Genomic DNA, 16,713 nt, shown 5'->3' on the forward strand with positions numbered 1-16,713 from the left:
AAGTTGACTTAATTTATTAGAAGTTTCTGTTGGTGTGTTGTCTGTATGGAGTCTCAGTGTACTGAAATTGTATCTGTTGCCTTCTAGATGGAAGAAGGTGAGTTCAAGAACTGGATTGAGAAGATGCAGGCAAGGCTCATGTCTTCCTCTGTAGATAACCCTCAACAACTGCAGTCAATCTTTGAGTCACTCATTGCCAAGAAACAAAGTCTCTGTGAAGTGCTACAAGCTTGGAATAACAGGTATGCCTTTGCAATCTAGTTTTCCTTAACACTGTTGCCAAATTTTCTCTACTGTATTTTTAAATTTAAAAGTCTTTATTGATTGTAGATGTATCATTTTATTCTCAAGTTATAAAGAAGCTTTTTTTTTTTTCTGGTCTCCTTCCCCTCTTTAAAAAATAGTACGCTAATCTTTAGTTTGTGAAGATATTAAAACAAAAGCCGGGAGCAGCCCTCTTTGCTATCTCAAATGTATGTTGCTGAGTAGGATGTAACTGAGTTGGTAGCCATAAGTGATGATTGGTTTGAGGGGCAGGAAGATCAAATTTACTAACATTTTATCTTATTTAAATAATTTATTTTTAGAAACACTTTCCTTTATAATAGCTTGCTATTCTTTTATACTTATAGTCATATTGAGAAGAGCTTTTGATTAGCTGACAAGAACTTAGTTCTAATTATGTACAACTTTAAAATCTATTACAATCCAAGGAGAAAATTTGGTTGTTATTTCAGAGTTGTAAAGAAAAAAATCAATAAATATAACTCAGGGTGCTAGAAATAAAGCCATACTCTTTTTCTTTTGCCTTTGGATGTAGGTTACAAGACCTTTTCCAGCAGGAAAAAGGTAGAAAGCGGCCTTCAGTTCCTCCAAGTCCTGGAAGACTCAGACAAGGGGAAGAAAGCAAGGTAGTGAAATGTAGTCTTTTGGTTGGTCCTTCATTGGTAATTTAATACATAATTCATTAATATCAATTCTGTCTTGAAGTTGTGAGGTTTTAAGGTGATATCCACTGGTAGAGGAAAAGGTGTGGGTGTCAGAGTGTGTAGCTGAGCTCTTACTTTTCTCAGTGTCAGTTTTGTGTGTTCTTTATATCTGTGCTTAAATGAGCAACTCTTCTTAAAGTATCAGGACTTTATAAGTTGTATGCATTAATGTAATTGGACTTTTCCAGCTTTATTAGTTTTCTTTTGCTGGGTAAGAAATTGCCACAAACTTTGTGTTTAAAAACATGAATTTATTATTTCCAAGTTTCTGTGGGCTAGAGGTCTGGCCTGTATGGCTGGGTTCTCTGCCCAGAATCTCTTGGAGTTCAAATCAAGGGTTGACTAGGGCTCCGTCTTGTTTGAAGCTCAGGGTCTTTTACCAAGCTTGTTCAGGTTGCTGGCAGAATTCAGTTCCTGTTGGAGGGCTGAGCTCTCTTTTGTTGGTGGCTGTTGACCACCCACAGACACCATTCCTACCTCCTTTAGGCTAGGCTCCCTGCATTCCTTGCCATGCACTCTGTTCAGTTCTCAAAGCTTTCAAGGATGGGTGAATCCTTCTTATGGTTCAGATCACTTACTTTCTCTGTCTCTGATTTATAGACCCAGATTTAAGGACTCAGGTGATTACATCAGGTCCACTTGGATTTCTCTGTTTTCAGGTCAACTAACTTGGGACCATAATTACATTTGCAAAATCCCTTTACAGCACTACCTAAGTTAGTAATTGGGAGAGGGTGTATCTGTATCAGGGCCTGGAACTCTTAGAGCCCTTTCGAATTCTGCCTAACATGCTGCCCAAATTTCACATGAATTGATGTCAGTATAAGGGCCTCATGTTCCAGTATCACAAGGGCTTTTGTATAGCGTGTCATATTTGTAAAGGAATGTTTTCATGGACTGATGGATCAGTATTTTTGTTATTTAGTAATAATGATTCTTCCCTTTTGTCTCTCAGAAAACTATGTAGGAATTATGTTTTCTTTAAAGTTTAGGTCAGAGTAAGAATAAGATTACTGAAGATGATCTGGATGTTAGTATTTGTCAACTAGTTACAGGTTGTTAAAGACTAGTGTACACTCCAGATGGCCTTTTCATGTGCTCTCTGAAGACATTTCAAAGCTAATAGTGTAAGGCCTTTAGGTTATGGCATATAGTCAGAGAATTGAAAATATAAGATCACTTAATAGTTGGCCATCTATTGAAAGATTGAAAATTGATTTAAATTCTGTTTTACTACCTTTATATTTATTTATTCATATGATAAGTTCTTGAGTGCTTATTATTGGCTGGACATTTTTCTTTCTTTTTATTTTTTAGGCAGGGTCTTGCTGTGTAGCCCAGGCTGGCCTCAAACTTGTTACGTAACTGAGGCTGCCCTCAAACTCATGATTCTCTCACTTCAGCCTCCCAAGTGCTAGGACTATAGGTGTGTACCACAATGTCTGTCTGGGTTGGGGATTTTTCTAAGATATAATGTATACAGTTATGAATAAAAATCATAGTTACTGTCCTAATAACACATTTGTTAGAAAACACATGAACCCTTAAGCATTAAAAAAATATAAAAAGGCTATGAAGAAAAACACAAAGGAAATGGTTTTGCTGAGGAAGTAGATAGTAATGGTGGGTTATTTTAGGAAGGGTGCCGGGAGAGATCTCTCTGATATTGTTAACTTTAATTAGTGACTTAAGAAGTGACTTTGTAACAAAATTGTATCCGGAGCTTATAGTCATGCTAAATATATGTTATTCATAGATAATAGATTAGCAGATGTTCAGTAGATAATAAAAGATTATTAGGCTTTAAAGGACAGTCTTGAGTATTCTTAAAGGCTTCGATGCTAAGAAGTCAGCTGCAGTTTAGAATAATATTCTGAAAGTTCAGCTAGCCTCAGGACTCTGTCTTTTGTCTCTCAGAGGATTCTGTGATGCAATTCATGTTGGCAGACTGCAGCCTGCAGTTTCTCTCACTGAGTTTTGCTGTGCTACCTTAGTCAGTGCCTGGGTTAGTGCCCATGAAGGTGCAAGGTTTGAGGAATCTGTGTTGGCTCACTGCTGGCAGCAAGCTTGTGAGAAGTTGATGAAATCTAGGCCAGTGTGCCACTAGTTATACTCTTCTTAGCAGTTCTCCTTAGGAGTCTATTTTCTGATTGTTTTGATTCCAAGTTGCTGAAAAGTTTGAAGGGGCTGCCTGCCTCTTCTAATCTACTGTCTTTGTTCCCTCCAAACAAAACAAAACAAAACAACAAAACCCAGTTGTGATATGTTTCTTAAAGGCAACAAATACCAGGGTCCTGTTTTTGTTTTGTTTTTTTTTTTAAATTCAGCCTGCCATCCTGTATCTTTTGATTAGTGAATTAAGACTATTAACATTCATTGTTATTTTTGTATGATTTGTAGTATTTCCTGTCATTGTGTTGTTTTTATGATGTTTGCTTCTTTCCTAATCCTCATTTGCTAATATACTTGTCTAGTGGGATTTATTCTTTTCTGTATTTTCCTGGTTGCATTTATGTTCCTCATCTGCATGGAGGATTCCTTTAAGTATCTTTTTGCAGTGCTGGTTTAGTGGTCATGAATTCTGTTTGGTGGTTTTTTTGTTTTTAATCACTGAAGTTTTTTCTTTCTTCCTCAATCATGAGAAATAGCTTTGTTGGATTCAGTAAACTTATTTGACTATTATTTTCTGTGAGAGCCTGGAATTTATCATTCCATCCTCCCCTTGCTTTTAGTGTTTGTGTTGAGAAGTCATCTTGGTTGGCCTTTGTAAGTGACTTGTCACTTCTCTCTTGCAGCTGTCAATATGTTTCTTAGTTCTATATATTTACTGTTTTAACTGTAATATGTCTAGAGGTGTTTCTTTTCTGATATTGCCTGTTGTGCTCTCCTTCTGTGCCTGTATGACCCACTCTTTCTCATGATTGAATATGCTTTGTGCTGTTATTTTACTGAATATGTTATCTGTGTCTTTTACTTGTACCTCTCTTTCATCTATACCCATGATTGATAGGTTTGTTTTTAATGTTGTCCTAGAGGTCTTGCATGTTCTATTTGTATTGTCTTAATATTTTTTCTTTGTCTTTGATTGCTTGATCTAATTTTTCTAGTTTATCTTTATTCCCTAATATTCTATTTTCAACTTGTTCCATTCTAGCAGTGAGGCTTTCAACTGAGTGTTTATTTGGGTTATTGATCTTTTTTTTATTTTTTTGTCCAGGATTTCAATTTGATTTTTTTATTTTAGGATTTCTATATCTTTAATGAATTCCTCTTTCAAATCCTGTGTTTTCTTCCTTATTTCATTTAGCTGTTTATTTGTATACTCCCAACTTTTTCTTTTTCCTTTTTTTTTTAAGCAGTAGTGGGGTTTGAAGTCAGGACCTTCTCCTTGCTATGTGGAAGCTCTACCACTTAAGCCATACCCTCTGCCCTGTTTGTATCCTCTTTGAATTCATTAAGATGTTGATACATGCCCTCTTTAATTTTGTTGATAATTTTTATAATTGTTCTTTTTGAATTTGTTATTTGAAATTTCATCTGCTTCACTCTCTTTCAAGTCCTTTATTAGGGATTGGCTGATTTTTGGAGGAGATATGTTAACTTGTTTTTTTAATATTACTTGTGATTCTATCTTAGAATTTATGCATTCGAGGCAAAGTTTTGGTTGTCCTAATTGCCTGTGTCTTTTCAGTTGGCGTTTTCACACTGTTCAGGCAAGACTGGACAGTGGCTGGTTGTGGTGCTTTTTCTTGACACTAGATTGGGAGATGTGGCTCAGTAGTGAAGCATTTGCTCACAGCACTCAAGACACTGGGTGTGGTCCCCTTCTCTCATGGGCAGGAAACTTGGCTGCAGCAGTGATAGCTGTCTAATACATACTGTGAGAACACAGCAATCTCTAGTAAAGAACAATAAACACCACTGCTCCAGTATCTTGAGAGGAATTAGGAATGAAGATAATACTTCATGAACTAGGAAAATGTTAATTGCTATGAATTGTAAATGGGAAGAAGATAGTAGGGATATTAACAGTGGATAGTAGAAGGTGTATGGTATTCTAAGGCTGGAAGAGGAAGTGACTAAGGTTAATAGAGTGGGGTACTTAGAAAGTGGCATGAGATAGGTAGAAAAGATATAGCCAGAGGTGCATTGAGAAAGAAAGGAGAACGAAAAGAAGAAAAACAACCAAACAAAAAACTGATCTGGCCATCTAACTACCTGCTAAAAATAAAAGTTAACAAAGGATTGTGAACTGGGGAGGAGAGAGAAGAGTAGATGGAGAGAAATAGAAATGGGAGAGGGCAATAGGGGAAGGAAGGAGAAGACAGGGTTAAAAGTGAATATTGAAAGATGGGTGTTGTGGCTCACATATGACTTGATAAAAAGGAAGAGAGAGAAAGCGAGCAAAAATATCCAAAACTAATACATGTAAAAAGAAGAAATAACCCAAACAAACTATTTTCTTAGTCACTCTCCCCAGCTGCTTTTTCCTGGTTTTAAGTCTGAAGTGGTAGTTCCAGTTAGGGAACTTGGCTGGCTTGTAGGGTGGCTTCTCTGGGTTCCCCAGTAAAGGAAAATGGATTTAGAGTTCTGACCGTAGGGTTTGGGGGTCTCAACCCCATAGTTCCTAGTCACTCCCCACTTAATGTATGGTGTGTTCCATCTCTTTACCCCTGCCAATTCATAGCCTGTTCTTTAGTCAGGCACCCTTTTGTTCCTAAGTCAACTATTGCTGTGTTGTGCTCTAGGTTAGTTAGCACTTTCCCCAGTTATGTCACTTAGGTCCAAGCCACTGAGATTTTCTAACTGGAGCTGTGATTAATAGCTGGGCCATGATTCTCCCTGTGAGGGTTTCTGTGATGCAGTTGCTGTGGTCTCCTTAGTTTCCAGCACAGCCCTGTCTGGCTGAACTGGAGATCTCTGCCACCTTCAACTTCTTTTACCCAGCTCTCTCTCTTCCACTTTTGGAATTGGTGTACCCCATGCTGCATTGTTCATGGGTCTGCACTGCCAGTGAGCTTGTGGTATACTGATGATATCAAATGTACTGTGTCACCAGTACTGACTTTCTTAGCAGTTCTTCAGGGGGTTTGGTGTGAGAATAGCTGTGTGTAAGGTGTGCCTGTGAGAAGAGATGCTGCTGATATCACTCAGCTGCCATCTTTGTCTTTTCTATCTGACTTCATAATTTTTTAGTGTAAACAGGTCCTGATATCAAAAAGTTTAAGATTTACTGGGTTAGACAATTTTTAAAATGTGATTTCAATGCTTTCTTAAGAGCATTATATTTATTTCTCTTTAGATAAGTGCAATGGATACATCACCACGAAATATTTCTCCAGGGCTTCAAAATGGAGAAAAAGGTGGGACCTTAAGTCTGGTAACCACTTGCCAGTGGATTTAAAGAAATTTATTAATGTATAAGTTGTTTATAACTACTAGTTTTGAGCATTTTTTTCTAATGCAGTTGTTCATTGACTTTCTTTTTTCTTTGTGTAGAGCATTTATAACTTTTGTGAGCCTAAGACTATCACATAGCACATCATAAGAAGATCAGTTAGAGTACAGAAATATATAAAATATAGAAAAGGTTGATCTTAGGAAAAAAACGGAAGGAAATTGAATTTTTATTTTCTAGTTCTATTTTTCTTATTCCTTAATCAACCCCAGATTTCATTGTAAAATTCTCAGAACACTTAATTTATACTTTTAATGTTATTAAGGTCTTTTCTTGGCTTTAAGCTATCTTCCGTAGTATTTTATTAAATAACTTGATATCATCACTGAAGCTTTGTGGAGACGTTTATGTAGGCTTATCTTTATTGAGCAAGAGCTTAATTCATCACTTTTGGTATTTTTCTATAATAATCATAATTTAATGGTTTTTCTTCTCCCCCAGAATGAACATCTAATTTTCCCCACAGTGTTTTAATTTCATTCACTGTTAAAATAAGTAATATTTAGGTAGACATTGTGTTAATAGTGGGAAGAATATTAAATTAGTAGGAGTCAAAATTGGTTGAGAGTCATAGTAATGCCACCAAGATTTGATTGTGCTTAAGTCATGTAACCTTTCTGGATTTTTTGCAGTACTGGGGTTTTGAACTCACAGCATCGCTCTTGCTAGTCAGGAGCTCTACCACTTGAGTCATACCCTTAACCCTTACTCTCTGGATTTTGTGTCCATAGCTATGGTATGAGCTACATGACCTAGATAGTTTTTAAAAAGCTAAAATTCTGTGTTTTAGGAAGTAGAAATATACAGCAGCATTTAAAATAATTAAGTAGAAATAGACTTAATGATTTTTAAAAGTCTCATTTAACATGTGTGTTTCTGTAGAGGATCGTTTCTTGACAACCCTGTCCAGCCAGAGTTCCACCAGTTCTACCCACCTCCAATTGCCTACTCCACCTGAAGTCCTGGCTGAGCAGTCGATAGGAGGGCCCCCTGAACTAGATACGGCCAGCGGTTCTGAAGGTATACCTTAGGTCACTTTTACCATACTCCATTGAATCTAAGACTGAAGATTCTTTGGTTTATTTGTTTCTCTGAGAAAGAAAAGCACTGCTAATTCTTTGATATAATGATTTCTTATCCTTTAGAAGTTTTTCTTTTTTATCCTTTAGAATTTTTTACTTAAAGTACTTATTGAAAGCATGCTAACAATTAAAAAAATTTATGATACTAGAGATTGAATCACTTGAGCCATTACACAACTCTTGTTTTGTTTTTGTTTTTGAGATAGGGTCTCAGTAACTTCCTAGTCTGGCCTCGAACCACAATCCTCTTGCCTCTGCCTCCTCAATAACTGGCGTTACCACCATGATGCCCAGCTCAAAGTATTTTTTAAAATACAGCTTTTCATAATGCCACTTCTTCCTTTAGTTGCACTACTTGATGAGTAATAACTATTTCAGTAATAAAATGTCATTCACCTTCATCTACTTTCTGGGGCTTTTACTTTCTTGTTGCATAAAGCCTATGGTTGTTGCTTTGTAGAATATGGAAGGAATTGCTGTCATTTCTCCATACTTACTTTATAATATCAAATTTATGCCTTCCCTTTCACTGCCTTTTGTTTAAGTAGTAACTACTTAATTATAGTATAAACTTTGTCATTAATTTCACCATTGCTGCTAAACTCAGGTGTAGTAATAGCCATAGTGCACATAACTGAGTTGAAGTGATCACATGATTAGCTCAGGTAGAACTTCCCTCATGACTGCTACCTGGCTCCCCTGTTGGTTAGAAATAGATTGCAGGATAATCTCAGTTTCATACATGTTAAAATGTAAGGGCAAATACATGTCCCTTGGAGTCAATGCTGTGTATGTTCCACTATCACTACTATTTTATCCCCTAAGAGTCATTTTTGTTAGATCAGAAATTTTAAGCCATAATTGATAATTATGGCATGGATATGCCTCTTTAGAGTCCCAAAAGAAAAAGAAATAATAAAGTTGGCACTTTTACTTTTTATTCTTCCTGAATATTAATATATAAAAAGAATATTTTTCATCCTAGATGTGTTTGATGGACATTTGTTGGGATCCACAGACAGCCAGGTGAAGGAAAAGTCTACCATGAAAGCCATCTTCGCAAATTTGCTTCCAGGAAATAGCTATAATCCTATTCCATTTCCTTTGTAAGTATTATAAAAAACAGTGGCTATTTTAATTATAAAAATCTCTCCCAGCTTTTTGCCTACATAGTTAGATATGTTTATATGCAAAAATGTATTTCTCAATTTTAAATTTTATGTCAATGTAGTAAAAGAGGTGTTTTTGACATGTAACTTATAAAATGTGTAATGATTATATAGTAGTGAATGAATGAAAAAAGCATTAGCTCATATACATATATATATTATGAATAATAATTTTATATATATATGATATACCACTACATTTACTGATCTCATAATCTTAAATATTGCTTGAGGTTATTGCTGGCCCAAATAATTCACTGGGACATGGCACTTTGTAGCAGTGATGATGAGTTACAATAACCTATGCAAATTTTCATATGAACTTTTTTGTATAGGGCCCACTGAGACTAGGGTGGAGTATAAACTGGCTGTGAAAGCTTATTTTTCTCACACTGGTGTATGGCCATCATACTGCTTGTTACAGTGACACAAGTTTATCTAAAAGGCTGAATATTTGTTAATAAGGACTTTTGTTTTTTCTCAGTTGACTTACACATTCATTCAGTAGATATTTAATCTTTTTTTATTTAGTGTCTGCTCTGTTGCTCCAGAATGTTGAACAAGATTTCTAAAAAAAAGTCAGTGCTTTTAGAGACTCATGATCTTGGGGAGAAGACATGTAGGTCTTCATAGAACTATGTGTAATAGATGTTAGTAGTATATAAAAGCTCCCTGTTTTCTCTACTTCAGACCTGAGTATCTGTTTCCTGAATGGCCTGTGATCCCTCCTATTTTATGACCTTTGTTTTAGCCTCTCATCTTCTTACTTAATCAGTAAGTCCTATTCTTTTTCAGGAGAACTTTGCTAGACCCTTGCCTCATGGTCCTGCACTAATCAGATTAGGTCTTTTTGTTATGTGATCTAGTGATTCCTGTCTTAGTTTAAGCCACTTTGAACTAAGTGGCTTGTAAACAGCAGAAATTTATTTCTCACATTTTGGAAGTTGGAAGTCTGAGATCAATGTGTTAATATGGTTGGGTTCTGGTGAGGGCCTCTTCCAAGTAGACGCTCATCTTCTCTTTGTATCTTCACATGGTGGCAGGTGCTGTACCACTTGAGCCACATCCAGCCCAAGAAAGCTCACTTGAGTCCCTTTTGTAAGGGCACAATCCCATTCATGACGACTCTACCCTTGTAATTTTAATTACCTCCCAAAGGCCCCACCTCCTAATACCACTTTGTTGGGGACTAGGATTTTAACATGATTTTTTTGTGTGTATGTGTGTATGGGAAAACAAAACATTCATTCCATAACAATTCTCTGAGCATATATCAATAGAGTAATTTATGTATTTGTAGAATTATAAATTCTACTATGCCTATTTTTTCACCAGTATATTGTTAGCATCTCACATGTGTAAAGTACTTAATAGTAGTTTTCCTCCATATTATATCCTTAGCACATTAGGTGTTTAGTTAGTAGCACTTACATAAAATGAATGACTTGCCTAACAGTGTCTAGAGGAGTTAGAGTTAGAATGGAGGTCAGGGGAGCAAAATTCGGGTTGAAATGGACTCACCATTGAGTTCCCTTGTGATAATGATAGAGTGCCTGTGTTGTGCTAATCATTGTTGAACTAGTAGCATGTTTTCTCTGCAATTTTCAAAAGACTTTTCTCTAATGCTTGTAGAAGAACTAAATATTTTAGACTTCTGCTGATTAGAATTGTTTTTTGAGATTCATATGGCCAAAGTCTTGGCAGTATGGAAAGCTTTATTTGAAGTAACTATTCCAGAACCCTCTCATTTGAAACCTAATTCCAATAATTTTCTAGTTGCCTTCAATTTGTTTTCTCATAATCTTTCTGTTGCCTCTTTGATTCAAGTTCTCAGTACCTGTATACATTTTGGCTTAATTAATTATATTCTTACTGTGCAGTATTTGGTTAACATAAAATTGTTCTGAGATTTACTTGAACTGTGTTAATAGGTTTTATATTTGACTTTCTTGTAATTTCATTCTTATTATTTAATTGATTTTTCAAAATTTGAACAGTGATCCAGACAAACACTATTTGATGTATGAACATGAACGGGTGCCCATTGCAGTCTGTGAGAAAGAACCCAGCTCTATCATTGCTTTTGCTCTCAGGTATTATTTATGGGACTTTTTCTCTTATGGCTATATCTGTATATTTTATGTATGTCCCCTATTTTGGGGATCTTTAACATAAATGAAAATTATTAAGTATAAATATTAAGTATAAACAAAAATACATATTCTTTAAGCATGATCTTTTTTTTGGTAGCTAAAACCTTCTCTTTATCCAAATGATGGGGTGTAGCATTTTCTTAAGCAAGTTTCTAATAATTAACTTGACTAGACAAGTTATTTACTAATCCTTGAATCCTCTAACCATTCTCTCTGTTATAACTTATAACCCTTGTATCCCTTACTTTGACTTAGTTACTGACATTATACTTGGAACATACATACCTTATGTCATCTGGACATCATTTCCAATTCCTACTTCCCTCACATATTGGGTAAAATTCTCCTACTTAGAGAATGCTATTCCTATAGTTTACTTCATACACATGTCTGAGTTTTGTAATTTACAGTTAGCATTTGTTAGTATTTGAAAGATGCCTCATATGTAAAAAAAATACATATATACTATGTCTAAAAACCCCAGTGTTTTAGTCATAAAAGTATCTTGGCAGTGGTTTAACTTAGTTTAAGTAGAATCAAAGGTGTTTAATTAAAATTTTTTTCCACTGTAAGGCATTAAAGTTAAAATGTTTCTTTTAAGGTATTGGTTACAAGGTATACATTTACTCAATAAATATTTGAATGTATACAAAATGTGTTATTAGATATACAGGGGTAAATAAGATAGTTGTATATGCCCCTGCCTTTATGAATTTAGTTTACTGGTGGATAATGAAAAATTTCTCCTCTACAGGATTCCATATGATAATTTTTTCCTTGTCTTTTATTCTTCATGAAGATAGTATTTGCTTCTCACCTTATTGAGTAGCTGTAATATATTAATAGATAAGAAAGGTATAAAAATGAAAACATGTTTTGTACTATCATAAAGCGGCTACTCTAGTTGAGGTCATCTCCTTTCAATGTCTTAGAAAAATATTTGCCCTAACACACTTCTCTTGTTCCATGGCATTTGATTTATTGGAAGCACAACTCCCAGGCTGCTACTACAAGAAGTAGAGTTTTTTTTGGCAAATAGACATGATTTTTCTTTTTCTTAAAGTTTAGTACCTATAAGTGGAAAGCACTGTCAAGTTTCTTTACTCTCTATTCTACTAAATCTTGATGTTTCATATTTTTAACTTACCTCATTTAATCTAAGTATTAGTAACTAGGAATTTTTTTTTTTTCAGTGGTGGGGATCCAACCCAGGGCTGCCAGGCAAGCACTCCACCACTGAGCTACATCCCTAGCACTTTTAACTCAGATATTTTTTTTTTTGACCATTGTTAAGGTTATTGGTACTGGTTTGTGAGTTGGTGGGTTGTTTTTTGTATTATTCTCTGTGAAGATACTGACTTTTCTCTTGAATCTGGTACTTGATCATTTTTGCTAACCCAAATGTACTTAATTATGGATACTTAAAATGATTGTGTTTCTATAATGCAGATCTTATTCTAAAGCTTATAATACATTTCAAAAGAAGAGCTTAATGTTTAACATTTTTCAACTTATTTCTACCCAAAGTTGTAAAGAATACCGAAATGCCTTAGAGGAATTGTCTAAAGCAACTCTGTGGAACAGTGCTGAAGAAGGGCTTGCAACAAATAGGTGATTCATGATTAAATAATGTGTATTTTAGTTTAGCTACATCATTTTCTGTGTTCTTGCACTTCAGTTCTATTGTAGCATATTATCAGTATAAAAATTTCTTGGATACAGATAATGGTATTCATTTCAGCCAGTAATCAAGACAACAAAAAAATATAACAAAAGACTTTAAACAGTCCCTTAAGATGTAGTTTTCTACCAATTGCCATAACAGTTCAATGTGTATTGCAAATTTGAACTTGCATCATTTTTGAAAAATATGACAATAAATTATATTTAAAAAATATAACTTTTTCAGATAATAATTTTTCAAATATAATTTTTTCATTTAAAAAACAACAACTTTATTACAATACTTTGTGGTTTTATAATTTTAAGTGTTTGTGAATTTTCTATAGTAACTGAAGATTTTAATATTTGAAAAACAAACAGTAAAACTGGTTTATTTAGCGTGTTCAGTATTTTAGACTGAAACTGTCACAGGCTTATTACTGAAGTAGATATTCCAACTTTATTTACTAACCTGATAAAATTTCATCTGAATTGTTATAATTGTGAGTAGAGTGATATTTTCTGTGATTGACTTTTCGGTACCGATATAGTTCTAATAGATTGGGGGAAAATATAGTCTATGCTTTCATACATTTTTTTTTAGTTATAGCACTTTATTTTCTTAAGTTCAGCAGATATTTCAAGACTTTTTCTTCCATATTGCAACCTATATTTATCTAAATTATAAATCATATTTCTGATGTTATGATTAGGGTTAGGTGAGGAGTGAATTAGGTGTAGGAATTAGAATGGTTGTTATTTTTTGTCTGAATAGTTTAAAACCAGTTTTTCCTTTTTTTTTTCATTTTAGTGCATTAGATAACAGACCAAAGAGTAGCAGCCCTATTAGATTACCTGAAATTAGTGGAGGACAGACAAACCGTACAGCTGAAGCAGAACCACAATCAAGTAAGCTTACAAATGCATAAGGATTTATAATTGTTTTATTCATGATTATAAATATCATCTGGCAAAGACTTACTACTTCTGATCTTTGAAATATAATATGGACTTATATGTTTTTTTCTTCTTTGATTGTTTACCTTTAATGTGGGTGCAAAAATATTGAATCTGAAACTCTTAGAAGCCTCTTAGTATATGCAGAAAAGGAGGATCTATCTTCTTAGAGCTTTCAGTTTAAAATGTACAACCTTAGAAATTTAATAACTTGCATTTTTCTTTTCAGTTTTGTAGTATTATAGTCACTGTGAAAATAGTCATGTTATCTTCTTTAATCTCCACCATAACCACATAAGGAATATTTGACATATCTCCATTTTTTGAAGGAAGTTAAGATTTAAATTAACCTGCTCAAGATTAGACAGTTAGAGGTGGAGCTGGGATTTGAACTTGGGTCTTGTTAACTTTGTCAGTTAGCAATGCATTTGGCTACAAGTTGACAGACAGTTCAGTTGAGTGTAAGAGCTCAAACAAATGATTTATTTTTCTAAAATAACCATTCTTGAAGGTAGGTAGTTCCTGGCATTGGTTGAACTACTCAGTGTTGTCACAGAGGAATGGTTTCTCTTTAATTCTCTTAAGTTTTCCTCATAGACAAGAATATTACAGTTTTATTTACATTTGAAACAGAAGAGTGGTGCAAGTTCAGTTGTTCTCTTTTTATTATAAGTGCATTAACTGTGCCCACCTTCAGTCTTATTGTCAGAAGTAACTCTTACAGCCACCACTAACTGCAAAGGAGACCAAGAAAGTAGAGGCAGTATTGTCCTGGTTGGCTTATACAAATCATGATCCACTTCCTGTTCTCTACACATCACTACCTCTATAAAAATTAGAGTTGTGTTAGGATCCATGTAGGTTATTAAGCACTTTTATTATTGACATTTTCGGAGGATTTATAATTGATGAACTTAACGGTATTAGATTATACACACTAATAGTATAATGAATGAAACTCAAAACCAGAAATGAAAGTAAAGAGCAAGCTTTGGTAAATTCTCGGTCATCCTATGGTATTTGTTTTTTGAAAGATGCTGTAAACAAAATGTTTTCCTGTGTTAAAATATAGGAGCAAAAAGATGAAAGATGTTACCTTTAACTCAGTTTTTTTAGTTTATGAAATTGCTTTGTGTTTGCTTAAATTATATTGCAGAACTCAATTGAAATTTACTCTTGTTGCTGAAGATATTATGACTGCTATTGAAAGACAGTTTTGAAAGGCTTTTTGGAGAATTTTTCATATTTTGACATTCAACTTGCTGAGCATTGCTCTCCTGTTTCTGATAATAATAAGGGCACTAAACTACTCAAAAACAACAATAGCATATGTAATAATCTGTGCCAGTGAAAGTATCTATGTAACTCAGATTTACTAGCCTTACATAATGGTTACTGCCAACAAAGGAATAAGTTGAAAATTTTATATTTTCCATTTGCAGTGACCTATATTTAAAATTAATATGTTGCCTCTTATTTTTAGTTAAAAAGGCTTCTGGAATGTTGTCCTTCTTCAGAGGGACAGCAGGGAAAAGCCCTGATCTCTCTTCACAGAAGAGAGAGACCTTACGTGGAGCAGATAGTGCTTACTACCACGTTGGGCAGACGGGCAAGGAGGGGACGGAGAATCAAGGCATTGAGCCACAAGGTGTGTTAAGTAGACTGAATGTGCTTACAAGGCTTTATTTTCTTAAGTTTCATATGTTTCTTATAGGCTTAAGTAGACAATTTTTTGCTGAAACTAGGGCATTCCCTCTGTTCTCACTCTTTAATGTGATAGTCTAAAATAGCATGGCACTTGGAAAGTCCTTTTAGTTTCAGAAGTCATTGCTATCACTTACTGTGTGGTAAAACCAGAAGTCCTTAGTTTCTATACCTATAAAGAGACAAAAATGTCTGTTGAGGTTGAGGACTAAATAACATAATACATGTTAAATATCTGTCCTATGTAATTTCTAACATTCAATTCAATTCAAATTTTTTCATTCCACCCCCTTTTTGATATTTTCTTTCTTGTGGCTATTTACGTCTTCTTTCATTTTAAAATATATTTTAAAAAATGTCTACCTGATTATGCTTGGGCATGAGTTAGACCAGTACTTGACATATTCTGCTGACCTGTTTTTGTAAATCAAGTTTTATTGGAACACATTTACTCTTATCTGGTTACTTTCACATTACATTAGCAAGTTGAGTAATTGCAACTAAGTGAAATATTTATTACTGGGTTTTGGGGAAATTGTTTGTGACCCATAGGTTACATCATGAACTAGTAGTTTAAAAATAGCAACTACGGTTGGGCATGATAGCACTTGCCTATAATCCAATACTTGGGAGGTGGAGGCAGTAGATCTTGAGTTAGCCTGGGCTATAGAGAGAGCCTGTCTCAAACCAAAAATAGCAACTGCTGTAATAAATTCTGATTAATAATTAAGATATCAATTTAGTCTTCTATAGGATGCTTTTGGGCTGTATCTGTTTATAATGTGGTTTTTAGAAGGCTTTGGTGTTTAAGAAATGATTTTGGAATGTGAAACTTAAGGAGATGATTTGTTCTTCTACATATTAACATGTATTCCAAATATACAGTTAACACAGTGGATTTGGTAGTAGGTTTGTCAGAAAGATCAAATACAAAAAATAACTACTAAGACTCTAATGTATTGGGGAAGCATTATTCTGTACATTTGGGGAAACTGATCATAAACTCTGATAAAGAAGATGTGGAAATTCTTGGTGTAAGAGCTGAGATACTATATTGCTACTACAGGATTCACTTAAATGTAAGAAAAATTTTTCAACCTCCAGTCACTATTTTTAATGTAAATACTGAAATTTCATAAAATAACAAAGTTTTTGGTTTTTTTGGGTAGCACTGGGGTTTGAACTCAGGGCCTCATGCTTGCTAGGCAAGCACAGTACAGCTTGAGCTATACCCCCAACCCTTTTTCTGTGGTTATTTTGGAGACAGGGTCTCCCTTTTTGCCCAGGTTAGCCTGGACCACAATTCTTCCTATTTATGCTTCCTGTATAACTGGGATGACAGGTCTGCACCACCATGCCCAGTTTTTTCCATTGAGATAAGGTCTCAAGAATTTTTTTGCCTGAGCTGTCCTCAAGCCACAGTCCTCCTGATTTCAGCCTCCCAAGTGTTTAGAGTTACAGGCATGAACCATTGGCACCTTGCTACATTTTAATTATAATCATTTACACAGTTTAATTGTCTATCTAATGCTTGTTTAA

General features: G+C 34.6%; 1 protein-coding gene across 9 annotated transcripts in view; it reads left to right on the forward strand.

Moving 5' to 3' along the window:
• Nucleotides 1–16,713, forward strand: part of Pikfyve (phosphoinositide kinase, FYVE-type zinc finger containing) — an 83,105-nt gene that overhangs the window by 58,305 nt on the left and 8,087 nt on the right. For 8 of the 9 annotated variants that reach the window (XM_074071590.1, XM_074071591.1, XM_074071589.1 and 5 more), the window contains 9 exons: nucleotides 88–242; nucleotides 821–911; nucleotides 6,292–6,352; nucleotides 7,330–7,467; nucleotides 8,515–8,635; nucleotides 10,696–10,791; nucleotides 12,379–12,462; nucleotides 13,325–13,422; nucleotides 14,954–15,118. In XM_074071590.1, coding sequence (XP_073927691.1) covers nucleotides 88–242; nucleotides 821–911; nucleotides 6,292–6,352; nucleotides 7,330–7,467; nucleotides 8,515–8,635; nucleotides 10,696–10,791; nucleotides 12,379–12,462; nucleotides 13,325–13,422; nucleotides 14,954–15,118 — 1,009 coding nt within the window. The remainder of the gene's footprint in view (nucleotides 1–87; nucleotides 243–820; nucleotides 912–6,291; nucleotides 6,353–7,329; nucleotides 7,468–8,514; nucleotides 8,636–10,695; nucleotides 10,792–12,378; nucleotides 12,463–13,324; nucleotides 13,423–14,953; nucleotides 15,119–16,713) is intronic. The other variant, XM_074071596.1, reaches the window with a different exon arrangement.

The sequence above is a fragment of the Castor canadensis genome, chromosome 4, assembly GCF_047511655.1.
Source record: "Castor canadensis chromosome 4, mCasCan1.hap1v2, whole genome shotgun sequence".
Classification (NCBI taxonomy): Eukaryota; Metazoa; Chordata; class Mammalia; order Rodentia; family Castoridae; genus Castor; species Castor canadensis.